This window comes from Arvicanthis niloticus, chromosome 17 (assembly GCF_011762505.2).
Source record: "Arvicanthis niloticus isolate mArvNil1 chromosome 17, mArvNil1.pat.X, whole genome shotgun sequence".
Lineage (NCBI taxonomy): Eukaryota > Metazoa > Chordata > Mammalia > Rodentia > Muridae > Arvicanthis > Arvicanthis niloticus.
In genome coordinates this window covers 24,936,682-24,961,585 of record NC_047674.1, presented here as the reverse complement: position 1 = coordinate 24,961,585, position 24,904 = coordinate 24,936,682, and the positions used below count along the sequence as shown (strand labels likewise).

The following is a 24,904-nucleotide window of genomic DNA, read 5'->3' as shown; positions in this document are numbered from 1 at the left end:
ATTGGGCACGGTAAGGAAGCAGCTGAGCACTGAGCTACACCCTGGGTTCCAGCACTGGTCAACAAGAAAACTTGACTCATGTCTGACTGGTCCCCATGTGATATTTAAAGTTCACAGAGTGGAACTGCACTATCAGTGACAGGTGGTCTGTATGGTCGCTGGACACCCTGAAACGATGAACAATGGAATACACGAATTTACGTCAGAGTTGCCATCTGTTCTGGTGAAATTTAGCTGGTGAATTTCAGTTACTAAAAAATTGTTGTGATTAAATCATACTGTAAGAAAGCAGCTACACCTGCACCACTGCACTACTTTAAGTTCTCAGACTTACAAAGACTCTAACTCATCAGGTAGATCCTATTGTAACAAGCCCTTCCTCGCCAGAAAAATGACGTATTTGACAAGCCATGTCAAGGCTGGGTCCTTGCACGTGACTCTCTACCTGTGTCCTTTCAAAGGCCACTTCTGCTGTCTGGTGGAGGACACACCAGCAAAGCTTATCAGCCCTCTTTTTCTAAATAACTTGTAAGAAAAATAAAAAGGCAAATTCCTGGAGCTGAGGATGCAACTCAATGACAGAGTGCTTGCCTAGTATGTGTGAACCCCTGGGTTCGATTCACAGAACCACAAAGGGGGCAGGCAACACCCAGTATCTACTTTCCATATAACTCACCTTCCCTATTCTAGAACCAGAACTTTGCCACTGGCCCTGGGCAGAATCCAATCTGTGCTTCGGGCCTACTGTTGTAACTTTTCTGCACCTCTGAGTCACCTAGGAGGCTCTGGAAAGTTCCCAGGGCTGCTAAAGGCTTGGAAAATGGTGATGTCTCTTCTTAGCATATAGATCTGAATGGGCTGCAAATCCAAGATGCTTTTTATTTTTATTTTCAGATTTGTATTTTAATTCTTATGTGTGTTTACCTGAATATATCTCTGCGCACCACATGTATGCAAATGGCCAGAAGAGGGTGTTGGGTTCCTGGTACTGGGATTACAGTGTGTAGTGCTATACGGGTACTGAGACTTGAAACTGGGTCCTCTGGAAGAGCATCCAATACTCTTAACCACTGAGTCATCCTCCAGCCTCCCTCTAAGACACTTTTAGGGCACCCTGGCATCCCATACTTCTCACACTGTTGGTAAGTTCTACAGCTGGGCAAAGAGGAGCCCTGGTGTTAGGGTGTGTGTGGAAAGGAAGATGTGAATGTCATGGGGGGCACTCCTACATGTGACAAGAATACTTGTACAACTATCCCCTGACACTGATTGGCTACATGGTGAGAAATCAAAGGGGCTTTAGTCTGAAGCCAGTTGTCTCCACCTTCAATATCTTCAGCATACTCGATAGCTCAGTCCAGATACTGATCTACCAGCCAGTCACGTTTTGGGCTCTCACTTTGTCAGACTCTCTGGGGACTGTGCTATGAATAAACTGCTCAGAATATGCCCCCATCTAGCTGTGGTTTGTGGTGAGAAGAGTCTCACTAAGATGACACAAATACTTCAAATAGCAGGTCTGCTGTCAGGGCTGAAATGTACCATTCATTTTGTGCATGTGACTATAATAGACTCAGACCCAAACAGAAACACTCAGTGACAGGCCAGTGGTTCTACATGACCAGGGTTAAGGGAAAGTCACCAGCTGTGTTCTGAGGATGCACAGCAGAGAGGCAGAAATGCTTGTTGGGCTCAGAGCTTCAAGATACTAACAACACCCATGCTAACACTCTAGACGTCCATGTTGTTCCAGGAAGCAGCCAGCCTATGCCCTGACAATAGCCTTCCCAGGCCATACATACCACTAATGGGGTTGGTGCACCCAGCACATTTCTTGGCGTACAAGTCACAGAAGCAGGTCAGGCAGTATGGAAACTCATCCCGTGCTGTGAAGCGTTGCCCAGATAGCTGCTTCTTGCAGGCTGTGCACACAAAGCACTCCTTGTGCCAGGGCTGCTCCCTGTAAGTAACACCTCCTGTGGTGATAGGCTGGGGGAGACAAGGGTAAGAGTCAGGACTGCCCCTGTTTCTGATAGACATCTGCCACTGCTGTTGCCTATGGATGATGTAAACCACCCCCAACCCCCAACAAATGTACAGTTGGTTGAAGTGATAAAGAAACCTCATACCTTGGGCACTCACATTATCGTACATACCACTGTGCTGTAGCTCCTGGCTTTCTCCCTAGTGATGCTGGGTCTTTAGTTTTCAGGGTGTGCAGGGGGAACAGAAGGGATGGGTGCTATGAGGCATTGTCACCATCCCAAATAGGAATGTGGCACAGTGGTGGAGTCATGATCAGAGATAACATTGAAGGCATCAACTGCTACTTCTGAGCAGCCCCGAGATCCTTATAGCTCGAGACCTTAGTGCCTCAGTTCTAGCTACAAAGTTGGAGTGACAAAGAGAAAGAAACGAATCTCTGTGGAAGCCTTCCTTCAAATCCCAGCAAGTGGTGGCCTCTCCAGCTCTGGTCTCATGCTCAGCCTATACAATAACTAGAGAGGCAGAAAGGCAGAGGCTTAAAGACACCTGAAATAGGCATCTGCTGGTGTGACCTGAAGGGACCAGCAGCCTGGGGGCCTTTATCCTCAAACTGTCTTACAGTCATAGAAGGTTTCTGACGAAGCCACAAGGTGATAAAAGGCTTGCCGTACCTCAACTGCATCCAGTGACCTCCAAATACTGCTTTTCATATGAATTTAAATCATGGTGAAGAGTAGAGTCAGAGGTCAGGGGAGTCTAAGTGGGTCTCAACATGCAGTGGCCACAGAAGACAATGAAAATACTCCAGGCCATATCCTGGTGCTCTTGACTTTTTGAACGGTATAGCAGCATTTGGCAGTTTCTGAAGTCCCTGTATGAGGCTTGTGCAGCAAGATGCTATTTCTATGCTGCAGATGAAGCTGCTGAGACCCAGGCGCTGACCAAGACTTAAGTCACAACAGGCTAATGACAAGGCAAGAAGGAGGATCAAGACTCCCTTCTGTCCTGTGCTCTTGTCATTAAACCACACATTAGAAATCAGTTGTCTGTCACTCCCCTGCCCTAGAAATAGAATTTATGGAAAATATTCTGGGTCTTCATGTTCTCGGAGATACAAGAAGCATGTATATGTGAGGTGATGTTTACTCTGCCTGGAGATCCCCCTGGCCCTCCCTCTGTGCTCTGGATCAGGTCCTTCTACTCTCCTCTGGACTATACGCTTCCTCACCAGCCCCCTCCCCCACTTTCTCTCCTCACTTCCTCCCTGTCCATTTCTTCCTTTTCCTCCCCCTTTTCCCCTCCCCATTCCTCTCCTTCCACTTCCTCTCCTCACCTTTCCTTCCTCCCCTCCCTCCTTCCTCCCTTCCCCTTACTTCCCCTCCCCATTTCCTCCCCTTCCCTTCCCCATTTCTTTCTCTCCCCTTCCTTTTCCTTTCTCACCTCTTCCTTTCCCCCACTTTCTCCCCCTCCCCTTCCTCTTCCTCCCCCTTCTACCTTACCTCTTTCACTGGGCCCCATTCCACTGCTCCTCCTCTCTTCATACCTTCCACTTCCTCCCACTCACTCCACATCTCCTCACACCCTCCCCCACACCCTTTCACACCACATCAGCATGCTCAGCTTCACTTCAGCTTACACATGGCTTTCTTGGAGATTTCTTTCCTCAACACCCCCAACCTCCACCCCCCCCCCCCACGCCTCCATCTTAGCTGGTTCCTCTTGTCGTCTACTCTGTGACCAATCTGTCCTGTCTCACAGCACATGTATCAAGACACCCTTCTGGCTGCAGAATCATTTCCACCTGTTAAAATCCAGCCTTGGAATGTCCTGCCCACCCTCAGATCCCTGCTGCTGCAGGTCTTCTTTCCTTGTCTGAGGAGGGATGTGTCTATCTTGAAAGCCCTGAGTGATTTTAGGGAGCACATATACAAAGGCTTGCACCCACAAAACTGTGTCTTCTGCATTTTTGCAACTAAGAGGACTGATGGGCAGATGACAGGACAAGTGACTCAAAGGAGCCACCAGGACTACTATCACGGTATTGCCACGTGGAGTCTGTAGGGTGCCTACAGGTTTGTAGCCCTGGCAGTGGAGCTGATCTCAAAGTCAACAGCCTCTAAACAGTGCCTGAGTCTCTGTTGGGCAAATGCACAAATAAATAGATTCTTTGGCTGTCAGAGATACATGAATGAACACGACAATCATGGTGTGCTACCTGCCTCGCTTACAGAGTTCATTACGGGTGAACCAAATGAGAGCTTCCCCTACCACGTCAAGATAAAGCTTGTTGGAAGGGACCAAACTGTCTCCAAGCCCGAAGAGGTGGCTGCACAGCAGAGAGAGATCCCAGAAGAAACAAGAACAGGACTATGCTGAGCAAAGAATGTGATGGATGCCAATGGAGCTGGAAAGTGAGGAGAGGAGAGGGTGTAGATGGGCAGAGAAGTGAGGTGCCACCTTCCATGGAGCTGTATGTGGGAGAGAGAGTGGCAGACCTTGCCTGCGGGTCTGACAGGTTAAAGATAGGGCATTTCCCTTCCCTCCAATATCAGGCAATAATGTTTGGAAATGTTCTTGAAGGCATGATTTTTTTTTTTTTTTTGCTTAAAAATCATCTCTTAAAAAAAGACCAGTTCATAAACCCAATAGATCAATATACAGCACCCAGGAGAACAAACGTGCAAGGCAGGAATGGGCAAGCTCTCATAGCATAGAGATACGACAGGAGATCCTTTGTCACAGCTGGGCAGAGGACGGAAGCTGAGAAGGACAAGAGGCCCCACGGGATCCCAAGTACCTTTTTGCACTGCACGCACTGCAGGGCGTACTGCTTCTCATAGCAGGGCACACAGAAGTTCTGATTCTCCTTAGGTATGAAGCTCTTGGTTCCAATGGGCTGCTGGCAGCGCTGACAGGTGAAGCAGGTCTCGTGCCAGCTGCTGCCCTTGTATTCCATCTTGCGGGTACCTGTGGTCAGGGGCAAGAGAAATCAGAAGCTGCCATTAGCCTGGCTGGAGTCCCAGTAACATGCATCCAGAGCCGGTTACCTACTAGTCTTATGATATATATATGGCAAGTCTCTCCTGCTCTCAAACACTCATCTCTAACTGGAGATGACTTCTATTTTTCCTTTTGTTTCAACACTATCTACAAGGATGGGTATTATCCTGTTGCCCAGGGCATCCACACTGTATTTACTACCAATCTACCTCATTACAAGACCAACTATCATGGTACCACACTCCTTGGGTTCATAATTACCTTATTAACTTAATTTTACTGTGTGCAATACACACTGAATTTTGTCATAAAGCAGAGTAAATGCACGCTAAGTACTATCAATGGTGGGTCTCAGAATATACTTGCTAAGGATGGACTGAATGCTGGACATCCCCTGTTGTAGCTTCATTAATGAACATCCATCTGGTTCACAGTGAAGCAGAAGTGACTAGAGGCCACAAGGATGGCTCAGCAGGTAATATTTCTTGCTGTGAGAGAGCCTGACATAAGTTCAATCCCCAGAATTCACCACAGAAGAAGCAAGCCAAGAGGTATCCTACCTCCACAAGTGCACTGTGGCATGTACATGCCCCTACACACACACACATGCACACGCACACGCACACACGCACGCACGCATGCACACACTTACACGCGCATACACAATGCACACAAACACTAATCACTAATAATAATAAATGTGCAATCGATGACCTGGAGCCTCCAGCCCAGTGCAGTGAGGCAGTTCAGCAACACCTGCTGTGTGAACTGCACGGTGACGGATCTCTCTGGTTTTCCACACTGTGCTGTGAACTAGAACGAGAGCTACTCTAGTCACTACTGGCATTGCACATTTCTATTGCTCTTCAGTCTGCATGTCCTAGAAATTTGTTCACTCCACCCTCAGCAGCCTTGACCAACAGCAAACATTCTGCGTTTATTAGCTGATTTTCTTTCACATCCCCTAACATGTGTGTATATTTATAAAATGAGCACATTCAAAACTGAAGCTGTGTGTGATACCCTTTGTATGATGCAGTAGACTAGGAAAAGAGGTTATGGGTAAAAAAAAAAAAAAAAAAGTGGGGTCTCGTGTGTGTGATACCTCAGAGATAACCCACCGCAGCCTGTGGGCCAGACCCACACTGCTGTCTGTTTCTTAAATGGAGTTTATTTTGTCAACTTTATGGTAGAGCTAAGAGGGCCTCTTGCATGCTAGGAAGGATTCTATCACTATACCTACAGCCCACAAACCATTTATTATCACAGCCTCCGTTCTTTTTCCAATGGCAGAGGACCTGCAGAATAGTTGAGTTTGTGACAGACACTGTATCATTTGCAACTGAAAAAAAAAAAAAACCATGTTTTTAGCTTTAAAAAAAAATTAGAACGTGTACAAATCTCCTGTGTCAGCTTCTAGAGCAGTGTGCACATTTTCCATGCAGCATCACATCTGGCTTTTATGGCTTTGACGGGAAATATTTTTAGCTCTGTGGATCATATAAAGGATGCAGACTGGGGGCAATTTCAACCTAGGCCTCCAAAATGGGGGTAAGTACCTGGAAGGGGCCCACTGCTCCATACTCAGCAGAAGTACACTGAATAACGCAAGCATCTGTGAATCAGTCCTTAGCTCTCAGTCAAAACAGCAAGGTTTGGCCTTTACTTTAGCTGGATGGAAGGCTAGTCAGGAGACATCTGTGCTGTGGGTGGCCAGGGATGCACTGAGAATTCGTACATGGTTATGAGACTGCATTCTTGGGTCACTTTTTCAGCGTTTAATTCTTCCAAGAGGTTCTGTCTTACGTAGATAGTGTAAAATGTGCAGGGTCCATGGGTGGGTAACACACTGTGCCTTCTAAAGCGGAGGCACATAGGCTGTCCTGGTGGATGATGGATCTTGAGGTGAACATGACATTGAACAACCAGCGTGAGGGTGAGAATGGGTAGTTGTCAAATGCATTTCCTTGGCACCCAGGGGCTGGCACCTTTACCACCACGTGCATCTTGGTCCTCTGCTCCTGTCTCTCTGAGCTGATGCTGTTAAGCAGGTCATCAAGCAAGTGATTTGTCACCGAATACAGTTGGCTACAACTCTCCAGTGTGTGTTGAGGTAAATATGCTTTGGTTTTTGAAATAGGGTCTGGCTTTGTAGCTCTGGTTGCACTAGAATTCATTATTTAGAGCAGGCTAGTCTAGAACTTGCATCTATCCTTCTGCCTGTACCTCATGAGTGCTGGCATTACAAGTATATGCCACCATGCTGGGCTCTGAAGTAAATCTTATAGCAACGCAGGGCTGGGGAATTGTACCCGCAGGGAAAATGCCGGGAAGGTCACCCATTGCCATGGCCACAGGCGGCAGAGTTACCTGCAATGTGGCTGGTATAGTCCTGTTCCCACCCAAACAGACAAGTGAGGAAAAAGAAACACGCAGGTGTAAGATTAGAGCTGGCCAGTCTCACTGAGCCCTTCTCCCTCTGATACCAGCAAGAAACCAGCTGACAGGGGCCTAGCAGTTAGGTTCTGAGGACTGACAAGTCCCAGGACAGGATTATGATGAAATTCTAGTTTCCTGTCTTGTCAGTGTGGTGTGTGGGGCTGGGTAGGGAGACGGACTTAGACTAAGTCCTGTGAACCTGAATCCACTACCAAAGCTCCAGAGAAGCTCTGCCTTCCCTTCCCTTTTGTTTTTATGGTATAATTGGTATATGGTATTTACATGTATCTAATAGAGTCTAATATTTTAAGCAAAATTGTAAACAGGGAGATCAAATCAGGGCCATTTCTAAGTACAGGCATGTCTGTAGTGCCAGCCACTCAGAAGGCTTTGGCAGGAGGATCATTTGAGCCCAGAGTCTGAAGCAAGCCTGGCAATGCAGAGAGGTCTTGTTTCCTAAAATCTGAACAATATCAAATCTCCTGGTCTTCATGCTACTGTGAATATGGTTTTTTTTAGATGAAATTACTGTTGTCAGCTGGCAAACTTAGAAGGAAGCAGGTTCTTCATGGACCATGCATACCCCTTGCAACAGCTAAAGATCCTGTGAGCAAAGAACAAAGTTTTTCCTCAAGGGTGGGACCAACTCAGAGAAAGCGTGTCACTTTCAGCCCCGTGGGCTCTGAATGCTCCGGTGGAGGCTGCAGCCTGGAGGATCTCCTCAGATGTCAGGCTTTCCGTCACCACGTGAGCCTGTCCCTTGTTCGACTTGTGCCTCTCCACTCACTAACAGATTGCCATGAGTCTGACACAAAGACAGGGGAAGTTTTCAAAGAGCCATCCCATGGCTGGTGCTAAGGGTTCCCATCTTTCAACAGCCCCTGAGCTAAGGCTTTAAAACAATTTCAATGATTCAGTGGCAGGAAATTTTCCAAGACTTGTTGGAAAAGGAGGCAATGTCCCTATGAAAGTCTGTGACTTCAGAACAGTCATTTCTACCCAAAAGAGCCAGCCAGGGTAGAGCCTGGACTGACAGGGCAGAGGGAGAAACAAAACAAAGTAGTCTCCCATGGCCCGCTTGCTGTTCAGCCAAGATACTGACAGCATCAGAGAGGCTTGAGGAGTGGAGGACAGTGTACAAAGGGACATGAGTGTGTTAAGGTCCCAACAGCTATATTGCTTCTGTATTCAAAGTAACTCTAGTTGGCAGGGTTCACTCAAGTATGCACTGACAGAGGAGAGTCATGCAGACCATGTGAGGTGAGCAGACCAAGGTCCACATAGCTCTTGGCTCCACCTAGGGCATAAAGACCACTTAGGTGCTCCGTCCAGCATCATGGACTGTATGGGATGGACCCAGGACTCCTCTTGTATACAATTAGAGAGGCTATATGTGCTCACTACAACAAAAGGCCTCTGTGACTCCTCTGTCCTCCATCTTGACAGCGATGTCCCAGAACCCACATGAGGAAAATGAGCCGCCCTGCATAGTGAGCTTCCTCATCCACTTGTCCTGCACCCGTGCTGGTATAGCATACTAAGATGCAAAAAACCGTCATCTGTGGAGCTAACCGAGCTGCTCTCTGCAGACCTAAGTCCTCCCTCTGTACCTTTACCTCCCAGGGCCTGCCTGCCTGCCTGCTCACAGGCAGGAAAGATCCTAGCGCTGGTTGACTGGGCATAAAGGATAGGGAAAACTGGAGGAACTGGGGACATAGGAGTCACACAGAAGAGGGTGGAACACTTCAGAAGTGAATGAACAAAGCCAAAAAGGGGAGAACAGAAGCAGCAGTAAGTAGACCCTAAGGCTGGGCTCCTGCAGTATGGCTGGCTGCAACTATGTAGCTAACTAAGCTACTATGTAGCTCCGTGGCTGGCTGCAGCTGTGTGGCTGGCTGCAGCTGTGTGATCGGGCTGCAGCTGTGTGGCTGGCTGTAGCTGTGTGGCTGAGCTGCATCTGTGTGGCTGGCTGCAGCTGTGTGACCAGGCTGCATCTGTGTGGCTGGCTGCAGCTGTGTGACCAGGCTGCAGCTGTGTGGCTGGCTGCAGCTGTGTGGCTGGCTGCAGCTGTGTTACCAGGCTGCAGCTGTGTGGCTGGCTGCAGCTATGTGGCTGGCTGTAGCTGTGTGGCCGGGCTGCAGCTGTGTGACCAGGCTGCAGCTGTGTGACCAGGCTGTAGCTGTGTGGCTGGCTGCAGCTGTGTGACCAGGCTGCAGCTGTGTGACCAGGCTGCAGCTGTGTGGCTGGCTGTAGCTGTGTGGCTGGGCTGTAGCTGTGTGGCTGGGCTGTAGCTGTGTGACTGGCTGTAGCTGTGTGGCTGGGCTGTAGCTGTGTGACTGGCTGTAGCTGTGTGGCTGAGCTGCAGCTGTGTGACTGGCTGTAGCTGTGTGACTGGCTTCAGCTGTGTGACTGGCTATAGCTGTGTGACTGGCTTCAACTGTGTGGCTGGGCTGCAGCTGTGTGGCTGGGCTGCAGCTGTGTGGCTGGCTGTAGCTGTGTGACTGGCTTCAGCTGTGTGACCGGGCTGTAGCTGTGTGGCTGGGCTGTAGCTGTGTGACTGGCTGCAGCTGTGTGGCTGGGCTGCAGCTGTGTGGCTGGGCTGCAGGCCTGGGGAGGGCCTTTGAGAGACCCTGTTCACCAGAGGAACTGCAAATGTAACTTCCCTAGGCTGTTATTCAGAAGACTACCAAAGATTTAATCTGTTTTCCTTTTTGAGATAGAGTTTTGTGCTGCTTTTGTCCACTTGATATGAGGTAGAATCACTTGGGGAGGCAGAGCCTCCATTTCGAAAATGCCCCCATCAGATTGACCTGTGGGCAAGCCTCTTGGTTGATGATCGATGTGGGAGAACCAGCTCTTGGTGGGCAATGCTCCAATGCTCCACTTGGGCCCTAAGTTTCTAATTAACATGACTTAAAACTCCAGCCTCGCCAATTGCCATGCAGCTCCACCAATTGCCATGCAGCTCCGTCTTCCCTATTCCTCCCCAGCTGTGCTTTCAGACTGGGTGCTTCTGTTCCTGTCACAGTGTGTCACAGTCATTTAAAAGTCGTATTAACCAGAAGAAAAAAAAAATGCTGCAGCAATAAGAATCTCTCTTACCGAAGGTCTAATTATCTCCTTTGGAAAAGTATTACTTCTCGCCCCATATATCTTCCCCAAATACTTCCCATATGTCAGTCTGTCACCCAGAACTCTGCAGTACCTCCTCTTTGCCAAAAGCAAGGCAAGCCAGAAATAAAACAGAAAGTTAGTCACTCTCCCACAGAAGGATTGGAGCTTGAGTGTGTGCATATAGCTCAGCAGCAGGGTGTTCACTGACATGGAGGAGGCCAGGAACAGCCACAGCATCACAAGTTAGAATTTGACTCGAAATTATCTCCCAAGCATCATGCTCTTCACACATCAATGGGGTCCTGCTATAGAATGACACAGGAGTATTCTTTGCTGGCCCTGGATCTTAAAGTTGGTATTCAATCCATTGAAACTACAAACTCAAAACCCTTGACTTAAACTCTCTCTCTCTCTCTCTCTCTCTCTCTCTCTCTCTCTCTCTCTCTATCGTGTGTACATGTGTGTGTGTGTGTGTGTGTGCACGTGCGCTTGCGTGTGTGCATGTGCACATGTGTTTGTGTGAGAGTGTGTGTGTAGAGCCCAGAGACCAAGCGCAGGTTTCATCTCTCAGGAATTGTTCGTCTGTTTTCTCTCACTGGGACTTTAGACTCAATCGTCTGTCAAGGTTGGCTGGGATCTTCCAGATTCTGTATCATGCATCTTCATCTGCATATGAGGACACATTCACTGACAGATGTTGTAGTCAGCACTGAACAGCCTACGTTCCTCACACAGCAGTGAAGGCAAACAGAAACACCCAGGGAGAACGGGCGGCCCCTCCACCTCCAGCACATCTTTCTTTCAGGAGTTTACTGCCTCTGTGACTTGTATTTTCCTCCCTTGTTAAAAAAATGGTTATTGTATCTGAGGTGGGGCTGACAGAACAGAAAGGGTGATATCTTTCCAACAAAATCCCCATGAAGCGCTCACCGGGGCCCTGGCACACGGGGGTGCACCACACATCTGTGGAAGAGGATTATTGTGGCTGAGAACTGGCGCCTCGCCTGAACTGCAGCCTGAACTAATCCCAATGGCCAATGCTCCTCCTTTCCGTGAGCTGTGCCTGTGTGGGCGGTCATAGAACAATTGCAGGACTCCCTTCCTGGGTGAGGAAGACTGCTAGCCATAGGGCCACATGCGGCTAAAGCATGAATGAATGAGTTAGCAAGTAGAGAGAGGAGGGGCATCGGTCAACGGCCACTTTGTCAGATCAGTGCGAACTTTGCGGATGTACTTCCTGAAAGCCCTTTCCAACCTCCACAACTGTTCTCACATCCCCATAAGCTTATGCACTGCTGGGAGGTGCTGGGAAGCAGGCATTTTCTGTCTGAGCCCTCTTCCAGCCCCAACTTGTATTGCTTTAACATGTACGGAAATGAGTAAAATAATAATAATAATAATAATAATAATAATAATAATAATAATAATAATAAATAATGAGTGATACCTCTAGTTCCTACGACTTGGAAGACCGAGGTGGTAGGATCAATTGAGTTTTCTTTCGGCCCCTCCCCCATCGAGTGTGATCTCGGTATTTTCCAGATTGGTCTTAAGCTTTTGGTTTCAGGTGAGCCTGATTCTTTTGTTGCTGTTTTTAGATTGTAACTCATTGTGTAACTGGCTGGCCTAGAACTCAGAGATCTGCGTGTCTCCAGCTATAGAGGGCCGAAATTAAAGGTCTGTCACATCACACCTGGCAATGAATATGATTCTTAAAAAAAATAAGAATTCTTTTTAAATGGCTTCATGTTGCTCTCGTTTATCAGTGGAGCAAACTGAATTTCTTCTAGACTTCTCTTTTCAACTTAACATATTTGATAGCTTTACTTAAAAGTTCTCTGTTTAACAAACTTTAAATTCTTAAGTAGTTCCAGAACTGAGTTAAAATTATAAATATTATGAATAATTAAATATTATAAGTGCTAAGATAGCTAATACATTAAGAAATTTCAACTAAAACCACAAGCATGGACCACTTTCTCAGTATGTACTTTAAAACTCAGAATCTCAAGGTTAACTCATGTTTTAAAAATCTCATACACAATTTAGTAGTTACTTAATATTACTGTAGCCCCAAGGGTATGCAACTTATTGATATGACAATATGTTATTGTCATCTACAAATGTGTTAGCTGCCATTTATGGCTATCCTGGGTCATACAAATCCTGTGGGCCACAGAATGGATATACCTGGTGACTCTAAAGTTTCTTAATATGTCTGCTTCCCCTCGATTCTAAACCTCCCTATAATTAAATGATTTCAAAGAAGCTGTCTTGACACTTTAAATTATTTAGTTATCTTGCATAGAATCTGGCTGTGCCATCCAGGCTGGTCTGGGTTTAGGACTGCCTTGTAAGTAATTTGAGTTCACAGCCTATAGCCGGTTTGTCCACTAGAGGGCGCCTGATAACCTTGCTTGGACCACTGCACAGGCTCTGTCAGTATCCTCCACTTGAATGGTTCAGAGCCCACATGCCCAAAGGTACACTTCCTTACATTCCATCTGCTCACACTTGTCTCTATCCTTAATCAGCTTGCCGTCCCCCTCCATCCAAGTTATCTGCTTACTGCTGCTTCCTCCTACATGGTCTTTAGGGAGAGCCTACACTTCCTAATGATACTTCTATGGACGTATGCTCTCTGCTGGCTTTGTGTATTTATCCACAAAGCCAGCATGTCAAAGCAGTAGCTTCATGTGTGAGTATGACACATGCTGAAAGCTACATGGTTCTGAACCTCCCACCTACCAATGTGCTAGTACCACATTCTAAATCATGCGTAACCTTCCAAGCCGTTTGGCACCACAATCTTAGGTCAGGTTCTCTCAGCTGCTCAAATGTCCATTTGTACATCTTGTGAAGGATAAGGCTTGCTTCTTAAATATTATATTTGCATTGTGTACTTATGTGCATTTTTGCAGTGATGGCAATCAAACCCACATGCTAGGCAAGCACTCTACCACAGAGCTACAAGGTAGGCCCGGAGCTATAGCAGTACTTCGTATAATTTTATTAACTCACCTTGGCTGACATCTAACTCATAGAGATCTGCCTGCCTCTATGTCTGACATATTGATATTAAAGGTGTGCACCACTGTACTTGGTCTATCACTCACTTTTTGGAAATAAAAGATTCCTTTTTCCTATACAAAGCCAAGACGAGGGGCGGGGAGAACACTCATCTTCTCCAGGTAAAAAAGAGACACCCTATCATTACATATAGATCTTAACCCAGTTGTGGTTCTGTCCTTTTTTGATGTCTGTCTATCTAGGCCGTAACTTCATGAGGTCAGGCAGAGGGTGCAGCTAAGCACTGTGGAGCTCTTGGCCAGTCCCGGCACACCAGAGCACAAATCACAGTTGTTGAAATAACCAAGTGTGAATCCAGCAAGCAGGGCAGAACAAGAAAGCACATGTACTGGGAGAAGAGAGGCAGAGGAGGAGATGCATTTCCAAGGAATTGCTGGAATTCTTCCTCTGGCCGGTTCTCTCCAGCCACAGGCTGCTGCATATCCTCGGCCAACCAATATCGGATCAAGAGTCCCCAAAGAAAACAATTGTATCCGTTAGAGAACTTACATAGACAGACGTCTGTCATTACGTTCCATACCACACAGTATAACAGTGTTCACACACCACTTGCAGATGATTTTAAACCTATGTGGAAATGTTCTATACAAGAATTAGGCATTTTGCATAGGGTGCTTGAGAACCTGTGGGTCTTGGTAGCTGGACCTAATCCCTGAGATACATACCAAAGACTGACTGAACAAGAATTCATTCCACTTCTGATGAGACACCTCATTCCTTTCCCACCCCCATATTTTGGGGGGGGGGTGGATTGAGAGGATTTCTCTGTGTAGCCTTAGCTGTCCTGGAACTAGCTCTGTAGACTAGGCTAGCTTCAAACTCAGAAATCTGCCTGGTTCTGCCTACTGAGTGCTGGGATTAAAGGCTTGCTCCATCTCAAGCCTGCATCTGAGATCGATTAACATATCCTGTGTTCACAGAGGAGCGCTGAAGTGTCATCACCAGAGTCTTTGGCCAACTGAGAGTCCCACTCCACAGCCCATCACTAAATTGGCTCAGCGCTGCGTGCGCATGAAAAAGGCACGTGTTCTGACCTGGCATGATGGTCTTCTTGCATTCCTGGCACTTGGACGAGTATTCGTTGGAATAGCAGTCAGTGCACAGCAGCTGCTCCTCCTTGGCGGCAAAGGGCTTGTCCACCAGCGAGCTCCCGCACCGGGAGCAATGGAAGCAGCCTTCATGCCAGTGCCGATCCTTGTAGGACAAGTCCTGGAGGGGCAAACACACACATCGTCAGAGGCAGGACGGGAGAGGTGAAGCTACCGTCTAACTCATACATAGCACAGGGGCCCTTGCTGCACTGCACTGCTGGAGTGTGTAGGTAAGAGTGGGAAGGGGAGGAAGGAGGGCAGATTTGCCTGTGGACAAGCCCGTGCTGGTGCTGTATTTTCTTGACTGGTGATTGATGTGAGAGGCCAGCTTACTATGGGCTGGTGGTCCTGTGTGCTATTTAAAAAGCAGCTAAGCACGGGGAGGGGACAAACCAGCAACCAGCACTTCTCAGCCTCTGTATCTGCTCCTGCCTCCCTATTCCTGCTCTGACCTGCTTTAGTGAGTGCTTTAGTGAGTTCTGGGAGCTGTAATCTGAAACAGGCCCCTCCCCTAGATTTTTTTTTTTTTTTTTTTTTTTTTGGTTTATGTTTTCTCACAACACTAGAAACCTAACTCAGACACTGAACTAGGAGACCTTGTTTCTGTGAGGTTCACTCTCCTCTGAACCCAGCTCCCTGCATGCCAGTGGGTTGGTCCTTTGAAGAAATGGATCAGGGACATGGCTTGTACACATGCTGGACCCTTATAAGTCTATGTATGATGAGAGTAGGGGATGAGAGAGCAGAGGCCTAAACCTGTCTTTTGCAGGTTAAATACTGAAAGTAATTTTAAAAGAATACATTTTTGGTAGGGAGAGCATATGTACTTTGTTGTATATTTTGATAAGTGAAATACAGTATAATCTGCTTTAATTTGAGACCAGCTGTCTGTGTATTAAGTCATTACAAACTGCTAAGCTCATACAATGTATACATTATCATTATATGATCTATCATATACATATATTGGTATCATTTGGGATTAGGTATAACCTGGACTCTCTCCACACATATACCCCATCTTCAAAATTAAACCCCTTATGGAAAACAAACATAAAAAATACACTGCACTGTGAATGATGGTAATTAGGACCGTGTTGTAAGCTCACAATACAGCACAGCTCTCAAATATAGTTCGTACTGAAGCTCAGAGACATTCCTAAGCTTGCCCGCAGTCACACAGCTGGAGTGTAGCCAAGCCAGGCTGTGGTATGGTTTCCACTGAACCATACCAGATGAAAGTTGCTTTTTCAGAAGTTAGCTGGCCTTCTGTTGTAATATGTCATCCCACCAATGGGGGTTCTTGGTGGAAACGCGCTTTTCACAGTGGCTCACACCATTGGACAGAAGCAAAAGAGCCTTTTCTGTAAGGTGGCCTACTGTCATCTGGCAGGGAGTGGGCACTGTACACACATGAAGGGATCACTTTTTATTAGTGAGGAGAAAAAAGCTGCACAATTCTGTTGCTTTTCACTGTGACAGAATGCCACAATCAAGATAACAAAGTATTTAACTGGGCTTAAAGTTTTGGAGAATTAGAAGCCGTGACAGTGGAGCAAAGTCATGGTGATGGGAAGAGCTGAGCTCTCCGGTCTCAAACCAGCTCAAACCAGCTGTTTGGAGGCAAAGAGTGGGCAGGGCACTGGAGATGGAAGAGGCTTTTAAGTAAATGGGCCCATAGGGACCCATATCTTCCAGCAAGGCCATATCTCCTAATCCTTTCCAAACAAGCACCAGCTGGAAACCAGATATTCAAATGTTTGAGACTTACACCTCATTCAACCCACCTCAAGGGTCAAGGGGACTTGCATTTTGAGGTAACCTTTAGAAATGGAAAACAAAACAAAAGAAAAAAAGAGGGAGGAAAATTTAAGAACTGCATCTTAAAAGTGAAGCCACCAGATGTCACCAGTCCCACACAGGCTAGGAGTCCCTAAAAGCACAGAGTTCTTTGCATTGGTGTAATGAGAAGTTTGCAGAGAAGCTAGCTGAATGCTCTAACCGGTCTAAGGTTTTTACAGAAACTCCTTTTTCTTCCCACAGTGAACATTTCTGCAACAAAAACACAACAGTTAAAGGACCGTCTTGCGGACGGTCCTTTGACACTTGCAAATTTGACCTTAAATATGAGCACTGTCATGTCCTTTAGCTGCAACCATCACTGTAGGATTTCAGACATGCCCAAGGCACAGCCTCTGCTGACTTGACTACTTCTGATCAGGGAACCCCAACTTCTCAGCGGCAAATCAGAAGGCGCCTGCTCTCGGCTGTGATCATCACTCGACTCTACTTAACACTGCCTTTCCAGCTGCTAAAAAGTGGAGCTGAGAAGAAAAAGCCCCATCCTACTCAGAGAGTCAAGTCAGGCATGCAGAGATCACAGGGAGCCTCTGAAGAGTCAAGGCAGAGCGCTCCCAGCTGCCTTCCTGTGAGCAGAGCTCTCAGTGCGCAGTTTCTGAGGCCTTCGGAACTCACCTGTCTCTCCTGTGCGTGCACACACTCACCATAGAGAGCATAGCGCGTAGTGCACATTGGTCATTCTTACACCTTTCTGACAGAAATTGAGAAGGCTAGGCTGATTTCATGAAAGGCTTCCTATTAGCAGTAAAGGAGACTAGGCCTAAATCTCTGTTTCCAAGAACTGAGCAAGTCCAGGCAAGTCCAGGCCTCAGAAGCTGCCCCACCACCTGGTCTAAGGCAAGGAACAATGTGTCAGCAGCAGCTTCCAGACTTCCTCAACTACACCCTCAACAAGTTTCCTGCTCCCATGTCTCGGTAATGGAATGTCCCTAGAGATGGTATAAGATAAGGGTCACCTACTCCAGGAAGCCCTAATGTGCTTTAAATCAGGCCTTTGAGCACACTTGGTTGTCTGGACTTCTGCAGAATGAAACGTTCTTTGCGTTTACATGCTGTATGAGTCTGGGGTATCATGGACCTTTACAAATGTTTTCTCTGAAGGTAAATGTCAACCTCTGATTATATGCCTGAATTCAGTGGTGGACCAAAAAACAACAACAAAAAAAAAACCCACCACTAAACAGGATTGTACCACCACTGCTGGCAGGTCCTGGAGGTGGGAGTGTAAAGAGGGGATCAGACTGGCCCTTCCCCTGTTCTAGCTAGAGATGGTGATGGATTTCCTGGGTCAACATCAGAGTGTGTGTGATGTGCAGGCAGTCAGAAGGCCTCATGCGTGTCACATGCTTTACATGACTAATGCTGTTATGGGCTGGGTATCCCCGAGATCCAAGAAGCAGGAAACTCAACAATTAAGATCAGGGACTCAAGAGCCAGACCAATTATACCCTTGATCATCCACATACCAGCTCCATGGCTAAGGGCAAGAACCAAGCCTCTCAAACTCAGACTTCTCACTGAAAAAACCAGAAGGAAGGTGCCTGCTATTGGCTGTGACAGGAACAGTAAATACATGTAAAGCTCTTGTAGCAGCGTCTGCTACATAGAAACTGTCTAGTGAATGCCAGCTCACAGTCAATCATGAAAGTGCTGGCCTGAAAGTGTCACTCACTGACACTAAATTTCCACAGAAAGATAGTAATGAAAATCAGAATTTTTTCTTTCTTGTGTCTTCTTGGCTTTTTTGTTTTGTTTGATTTTTGTTGTTTGTTTGTTTGTTTGTTTGTTTGTTAGCTTACTGGAGAGACCAAGCCTCAGACTGAGCATTCTCTTTCTTAGCCTTCCGGGAGCTAAGGTTCCAAGAATGAGCTACCACGCCCTATTAAAAAATTTCAACATTGTAAAAGCTCCACAGTAAGAATTCCAGCACTGGATAATTTTGGATAGTGCTTTTAGACTTCCTTTGTTTTTAATCATCTAAAAATGTGTTTTTTAAATTCAACTTGCCTACTTTGAGCCATACAATAACCCTGTGAGAAAAGCGTTACGTTTATGCAAGAACAGATTTGACACAAGGATGCAAAATGTTATGTTTCCTCAGGCATCCACCAACCTCCATCCCCAAATTTCCACCTTTACTGATTCAACAAACCAAACTTGCTTCCATTTATTTTTTTTTAAAGGTGGCACGTCAGTTTCAACCTTTTCCAAATCAATCCCAGCATGCTCACACTGACTGGGCTGCTTCAGCACGTATACACCTCCATCTGCTCAGCTACACAGAGAGCGCACATCTCACCTGTCCTGTGAAAGTCTGTGTGGTCAACACAGAACGTCTGCATTTCTTTAAAAGCCACACCTCACTGATGAGGCCGTTGGGCAATTCCTGGGGCTCTCAGACTGTGCTCTTTGAATCTGGAATCGCTTGCAACTGTCTCAGCTTCCACCTAGTCTCCAAGCTTACTCCACTAAACAGGAAGTGGGCAAAGGGCTTGTGTGAGAAAATGGTGACAGGAGATTGCAGAGCACAGAGAGGCTTCCAGGCCTATTTGGTTTCAGTATCTTGAGTCTTAGTCCCAGGATTTCCCAGGGCTCAGAGACAGTTCAAAAAATACTACTCAAACATTGAGATGATAGCCCAGAGCTTACCAATGCTTGACACGACCTGCCAACTAGGAAGATCCAGTGCCAAGTGATCTTTCCATTCCTCAATTCACAGCTCCAAACAGAACTTTAGTTTTCACGGTTAGCACCATGCCAGCAGTATTGACTAGTTCATGTTTTTCTACATTGTTTTGTACACATGTCTCTGACATCCATAGATTCTGAATCCTTGGATTCAGTCAATCACAGACAAAAAGATTCAAAACTAAAATTTCATTTGTATTGAACATTCATACTTTTTTGGGTGGGGGGGCTAATATTCCCTAAATAATACAACCCAATTCTTTACATAGTATTTGTACTGCAGTGAGAACAAACACTGTATACTCACAATATTTCTAGAGACAGTTTACAGAATACTGGAGGCTGTGTGTGTGGTTATGTGCAAATGCCGTGCTATTATCTATAAGAGTCTTGATCCTTTTCAAAGACATCCTGCACCCACAGTCTCTTCCAAATACTGAGGAGGACCATAATACAGCATGGGTATTGACAACATTTAGATGCAAAGGGGCAGGGTGGCTTAAACTGCCTTAGCATGCAGAAAACTCTATGCTCATCCCAGCACTGGAGAAAGAAGACAGAGAGAGACAATGACAGAGACAGAGAGAGACAGATGGGGGAGGTGGGGAGGGGGGCAGGGACAGAGACAGAGACAGAGACACAGAGAAGTTTTCTAGAGAGATTGGAAAAAGAAGGTAAAGGCAGTTTATACTTCCCAGAAAAATGAAAACAAAACTACTAAGGCCACTGGAAGGTCATAAACTGCAGTAAAATGTGATCCACATGGGAGAACAGCACAAACACTTCTCTTCAGAAGATAGTTTTCACTTTGAGAACATCCCCCATCTGGGACATGCTTGTTGCTTCCCTCCAAATGTACCCTTGTTAGGACTTCAGCTGAGCCCTGGGACAGTCAGTGGCCTGAAGGACTGTAGCATTAGACAGCAGGGTCCCCACTGCAGCCAGCCACCTTTCCACCCATGCTAGGTGATGTTTGGCTGTCATTTCCCCAAACTAACTGCTTCTCAAGCAGTCTGATTTCACAGTGTGAGTGGATTTGCTCATCAGCCATGCTCAGCTTGCTTTGGGACTACAGGGTGATCCTGTTTCCACTCTGCTCTTTCAGATCCTCGCAAATGAAGTCTGGAGGAATAGATACCAGGAGAAGGAATGGCTGTCACACACTGTCCCAGAGAAGAACAGTTTCCTCACACAATCTGTTTCCCAGACAGTTCTGTGAGATAAGCAACCTTATTTGATAGACACGGAAATAGAGACTCAGAGGTGACAGAGCTGGTGCCTGTCACACTGCTTGTTGAAGATGGAACCAGGTGTAAGCCTGGGCAGATTTGCTTCAGGGTCCCGCCTTAAGCATACTATTGCAGGATGCTGTCTGGGGCTTCTTGAGCAAAGAGGTTTTTTTTTTCTTTCTAGAACCCAGTCATCCAGCTTTATTTTCTACTCCGAAGGCCCTGAATTATTGTTTTCTTTAAATATAGTGGTTTTTTTTTGAAAGGTTGTCCAAATAAATCCAATCCCTTTACTACAGTTTTAATTTCCAAACTCTCAGACACCTATAGCCAACCACAATATGAGATTATTAATGGAAAAAATCCAGAAATAAACAATTCTTAAGTTTTAAGTTACAACCTGTTCTGGGGAGTGTGACAAAATCTCAAGGAATTGCACTTTGTCCCAGATGGGGCACGGATCATTCTTTCGTCTGTAGATTTCACATTGTATGTACAGCTCTCAGCAGCTGACTTGTTATCATGCTGACTATAGGGTGTCCTGCCGCTCATAGAAATCACAACTTCGGGTGTCCACCAGGAACCTTGGTCCAGTAGAACCTTTGTACCCATGATATCTGTGCTCATTTCAAAGTCCGTGGACAGAGTCTACATGGAAAATCTTTGAAGGTAGTTCACTCATTAAGAACAGAGAAATTAGGCCAAGAATAGCCCCTCTGATAGAGGAACTTGCGTACAGGCCTGAGCCCTAGGTCCTGTAAGTCAGAACTCCCAGGGACTCCCAGGAGAATTCCAAAAAGGGTTATTCTCTAATATCTATACAAATACACAATAACTCACATCTGTCTATACTCATATACACACACACATACACACAAACTAAATAATAATAATAATAATAATAATAATAATAATAATAATAATAATTTGGAAAGCACTAACTTGATACATTTTAAAAATTTTATTGCTGTTATTATTTTGTAGACAGGGTCTCACTAGGTAACCCTGGCTGGCCTCGAACTTGCTATGTTAACTGGAATGGCTTTGATCTCACAGAAGTCCATCTGCCTTTGCCTCTGGAGTACTGTTATTAAAGGCATGAGCCACCACACCCAACACAAGATCTCGTATTTTTGAAAGAAAAAAAAAAAAAACTTGAAAGTCATCCCAAAGACTAAGCATCAAGTTTGCAAAAGGCCATGAGAGGAAGAACGGAACATTACTCTTACCAGAGAAGGGTCCAGAAGGGCTGCAGAAATGGCCTGCATCATGCCGGCAGGAATAATGGCCTTTTTCTAACAGCTCCCTACTCTGAGCGCTCAAGAACTTTCTAAAACAGAATAGGGATATCTAGATCTTCCTCGGATACATGAGAACCAGAGTCTGTCTTAAAGTTCACACATTTCCCCACACAAGAACCTCCTAGATTTTCTATTAGAAACCTTCCAACATTGAGTGAGAAAATATATTCTGGTGGGAAGGATTTGTATCAATTCTATCAGCACTTCACTATGTCCCACTTGAGTGACTAGTAAAGCCAATGTGTAGCCCACGTATGTGCTCCTGCTTCTGAATCAAGCATCCAGATCATACCGGCTGCCATTGCTTCACTTTTACTTGAGAAGAGGTAGCACCTCAATAAGGGACTTGATGGCTATAGGTTAGGAAGTTTGACACAAACGTCTACTCCATGTTTAAATATTCCAACCCTGCCCTGGGGAGAGGACCTGAGACCTCCTCTTGAGTTTCCATGGGCTTGTGGAATAAACTCTACTGAAAAGCTCTCTCTTTCAGGGATTGGCATACTGTGGTGGACAGGGACAGGGGACACAGTGAATCTGCCTCAGTAACGCCAGGAAGCTGGACAGGAACCATACAACAAATCCAGCATCATTTCTGCAGCATGTCATTGCCATCTAGGAGACAGGACAAGGCCTTTTCCATCAATGGCCAGTTGGCAGAGGTAAAGCAAACATCTCTTGCTCACAGGACTGACCACTGAGTGTCCTTGTTTGATCTGAAGATCATGGCCAAGGCTTTATGCAGGTGGGCAGGGAGCACAGGTTGTTGGTTAGGAACAGAGACAGACAGGAGACTATCTCTACTATTTTCTAGTTCCAGTTCTCAGTAAGACCTTCAACTCTTCTGAGCATCAGTGGCTTCCATATAAGGTAGGATGCAAAAGTCCTTATCCACAGGCAGGCCTAGAGGGACTTAGACTATGCAACGGAGTAGTTTTTAACTGCCAGAGCCCAGTAACTTGACTACAGATGCTAAGTTTTAAATTTAGTCTTGGCTGTTAGCTTTTTTTCTACAGACATCTTTTCTTTACTATGACTGCTCTCTTCACGGCCCCTCTCGGGGTCCACTGGTATATGACTGCTTGCCTAGAATTGGGACTTCTCTTGCAGAGACACGGAATAGTCAGTCTGTTCCGTCTGAGGCCCTTTTGTTCAAGTTATTAATTTTCAAATGCATATTTCTCTACGGGCAGTCTATTTTTCTTGATTTTCTGAGGTTCATTACTCAGGCTGATAAAAACAAAAATCTTATAGTCAGCGCGAAGTCTTTTTGCTAACATCTACTGGTAGCCAAGAAAAATTAAGAAGTAGTATTGAGGGATGATAAAGTTATGTTTGTTTCGTGTGTTCTCAGCTATTTCACCAGTGGTCAGAATCAATGATCTTCTCTTGGGTATCATGGAATTTTCGAGAAGCAGCTGAATGGAGAAGAGAAGAATCTCTAGGTGGCTCCCCAGGGACAATCAAATAAATGTGTGTATAGTAGCTACAGGTACAGTTGGCACAACCCATTTATCTCACTTAAAATTTAGTCAGTACTTCAAAATTAATCCAATTCCCACCGGCATGAGTATATCTTAAATTTTTACAGATAAGTGTGTCTTCCAGAGAGCTGAGCACAGTCCATGGTGGTTACACTGCTTTAAGAAAAGGACCGAGTGGCCATCAGCTCAGTTAAGCACCTCACCCTCCTGTTGCAATTTTTGGCTTTGCTGCCTGAAGTAACAGAAACTTTTGTGTCACGTCTTCCTCCTCAAAGTCAACTACACGACTGCATTCACCAGTCAAGAAAACCACGGCGAACAGTGTACATGCTCTACTGCGAAGGTCTCCCTTTAACCCAATATCTCTTTGTTCCCAAATGAGGAAAATCAGCAAGCAGGACCCACGCCCATCGATCTCAAGTTGCCGATGCGGGTTGAGAAGTTCAGTGCACCAGCTTCTGACCCCTTCAGCAGTCTTGTTGACTTTGGCCTCTGTAGAGACTCTTGTTTATTTGTGCATAAAATGCCTCTGGAAGCAAGACTGGCTTTTGGGGTCTTTCCATTAAATCATTCTAGAGAAATGATAAGTGACTTGGGTTTTGTTTTTACTTCAGCCATTAGTCAGGGATGACTAGTCTCAGATACGCACAGTTTTTTCCCTTTAAACTGGAGCTTTTCTTCAGAACACTATGTAGACCGCTATCCAACTGAACTATTTCTTACCTACATAAATTCTTTTTTTTTTTAAACAAAACACTTCTTGTCTGTCTAGGAGTTTGTCTTCCATATGGATGTTTTTACTTATATTTTCTCCATGAAAATGGATAGAAAGGTGAGGCTTCCGAGAAGCATGTGTTACAGAAAGCATTACATAACAAACGGGACAGGAATTGGAGAGAAAACAGAAGCACGGGGCTTACAACATCACAGCTGCTGTTCAGTATGAGGACTTTGTGTGAGAACACTTATCACAATAACCCCACTCGGCAGATACCCAATTTTCCATTTCACAGATGTGGACAGGAGCACAGAGGGGTCAAGTAACTGTTGGAGTTCACGTGGCTCATGGGACACCTAAACAGAAAGCATGGAGACTGTCTGGCAGCTGAGCTCTTATGCTTGGCCCATTAGATACATGAAGAGATTGCTATTGTTTGGCTCTTAGGTTTCTTCCACAGTCCCGTGTAGTTTAGATTCCAGCCGGGAGCCATTGAAAGGCAGTGGAACCTTTAGAAGGCAGAGAGGTCCTTAGCTGACTGAGGGTGTGCTTTAAAGAGGGTTGTGGTACCCTGGCTCCTGCCTCTCTCACACTTTGTCAGATCACCCAGTAGGTAGTTTTCCTTTGTGCACCAACCACTATAACCAACTTGGTACAGGCCTCAATAAAAGTGATGTGTGCATCCAATTATGGAAGGAACCCTCAAAAGCCGAGAGCCTAAATTACTCTTTTCTCTTTATAAGCTAATGGATCTACACCACCGTGATGAGAAGCTAACACGGAAACTAAGAACACTTACCACCTGGAACATGACATACACCAGCAAAAACTAGAGAAAGGAGGAAATTTGAGATGGGTCAGGTCATCTGTTTGCTCATGGTAGCCAAACCTCTGAACACTTTAA

The 24,904-nt window shown here is 45.8% G+C and overlaps 1 protein-coding gene and 1 long non-coding RNA gene across 4 annotated transcripts in view; one reads left to right on the top strand and one right to left on the bottom strand.

Annotated features, from left to right (window-relative positions):
• Fhl2 (four and a half LIM domains 2) overlaps positions 1 to 24,904 on the bottom strand; it is a 70,967-nt gene that overhangs the window by 1,248 nt on the left and 44,815 nt on the right. For both annotated transcript variants that reach the window (XM_076914947.1, XM_034521852.2), the window contains exons 3-5: positions 14,664 to 14,838; positions 4,784 to 4,953; positions 1,803 to 1,989 (exon numbers count right to left, since the gene is read on the bottom strand). In XM_076914947.1, coding sequence (XP_076771062.1) covers positions 1,803 to 1,989; positions 4,784 to 4,953; positions 14,664 to 14,838 — 532 coding nt within the window. The remainder of the gene's footprint in view (positions 1 to 1,802; positions 1,990 to 4,783; positions 4,954 to 14,663; positions 14,839 to 24,904) is intronic.
• On the top strand, positions 14,828 to 23,849 carry LOC117722608 (uncharacterized). Of its 2 annotated transcripts, none has more exons than XR_004608557.2 (4): positions 14,828 to 14,950; positions 22,292 to 22,460; positions 23,153 to 23,271; positions 23,390 to 23,849. It is a non-coding gene; the product is annotated as an uncharacterized LOC117722608 (long non-coding RNA). The 2 variants fall into 2 exon arrangements; XR_013104632.1 differs by having other exon boundaries at positions 23,153 to 23,290.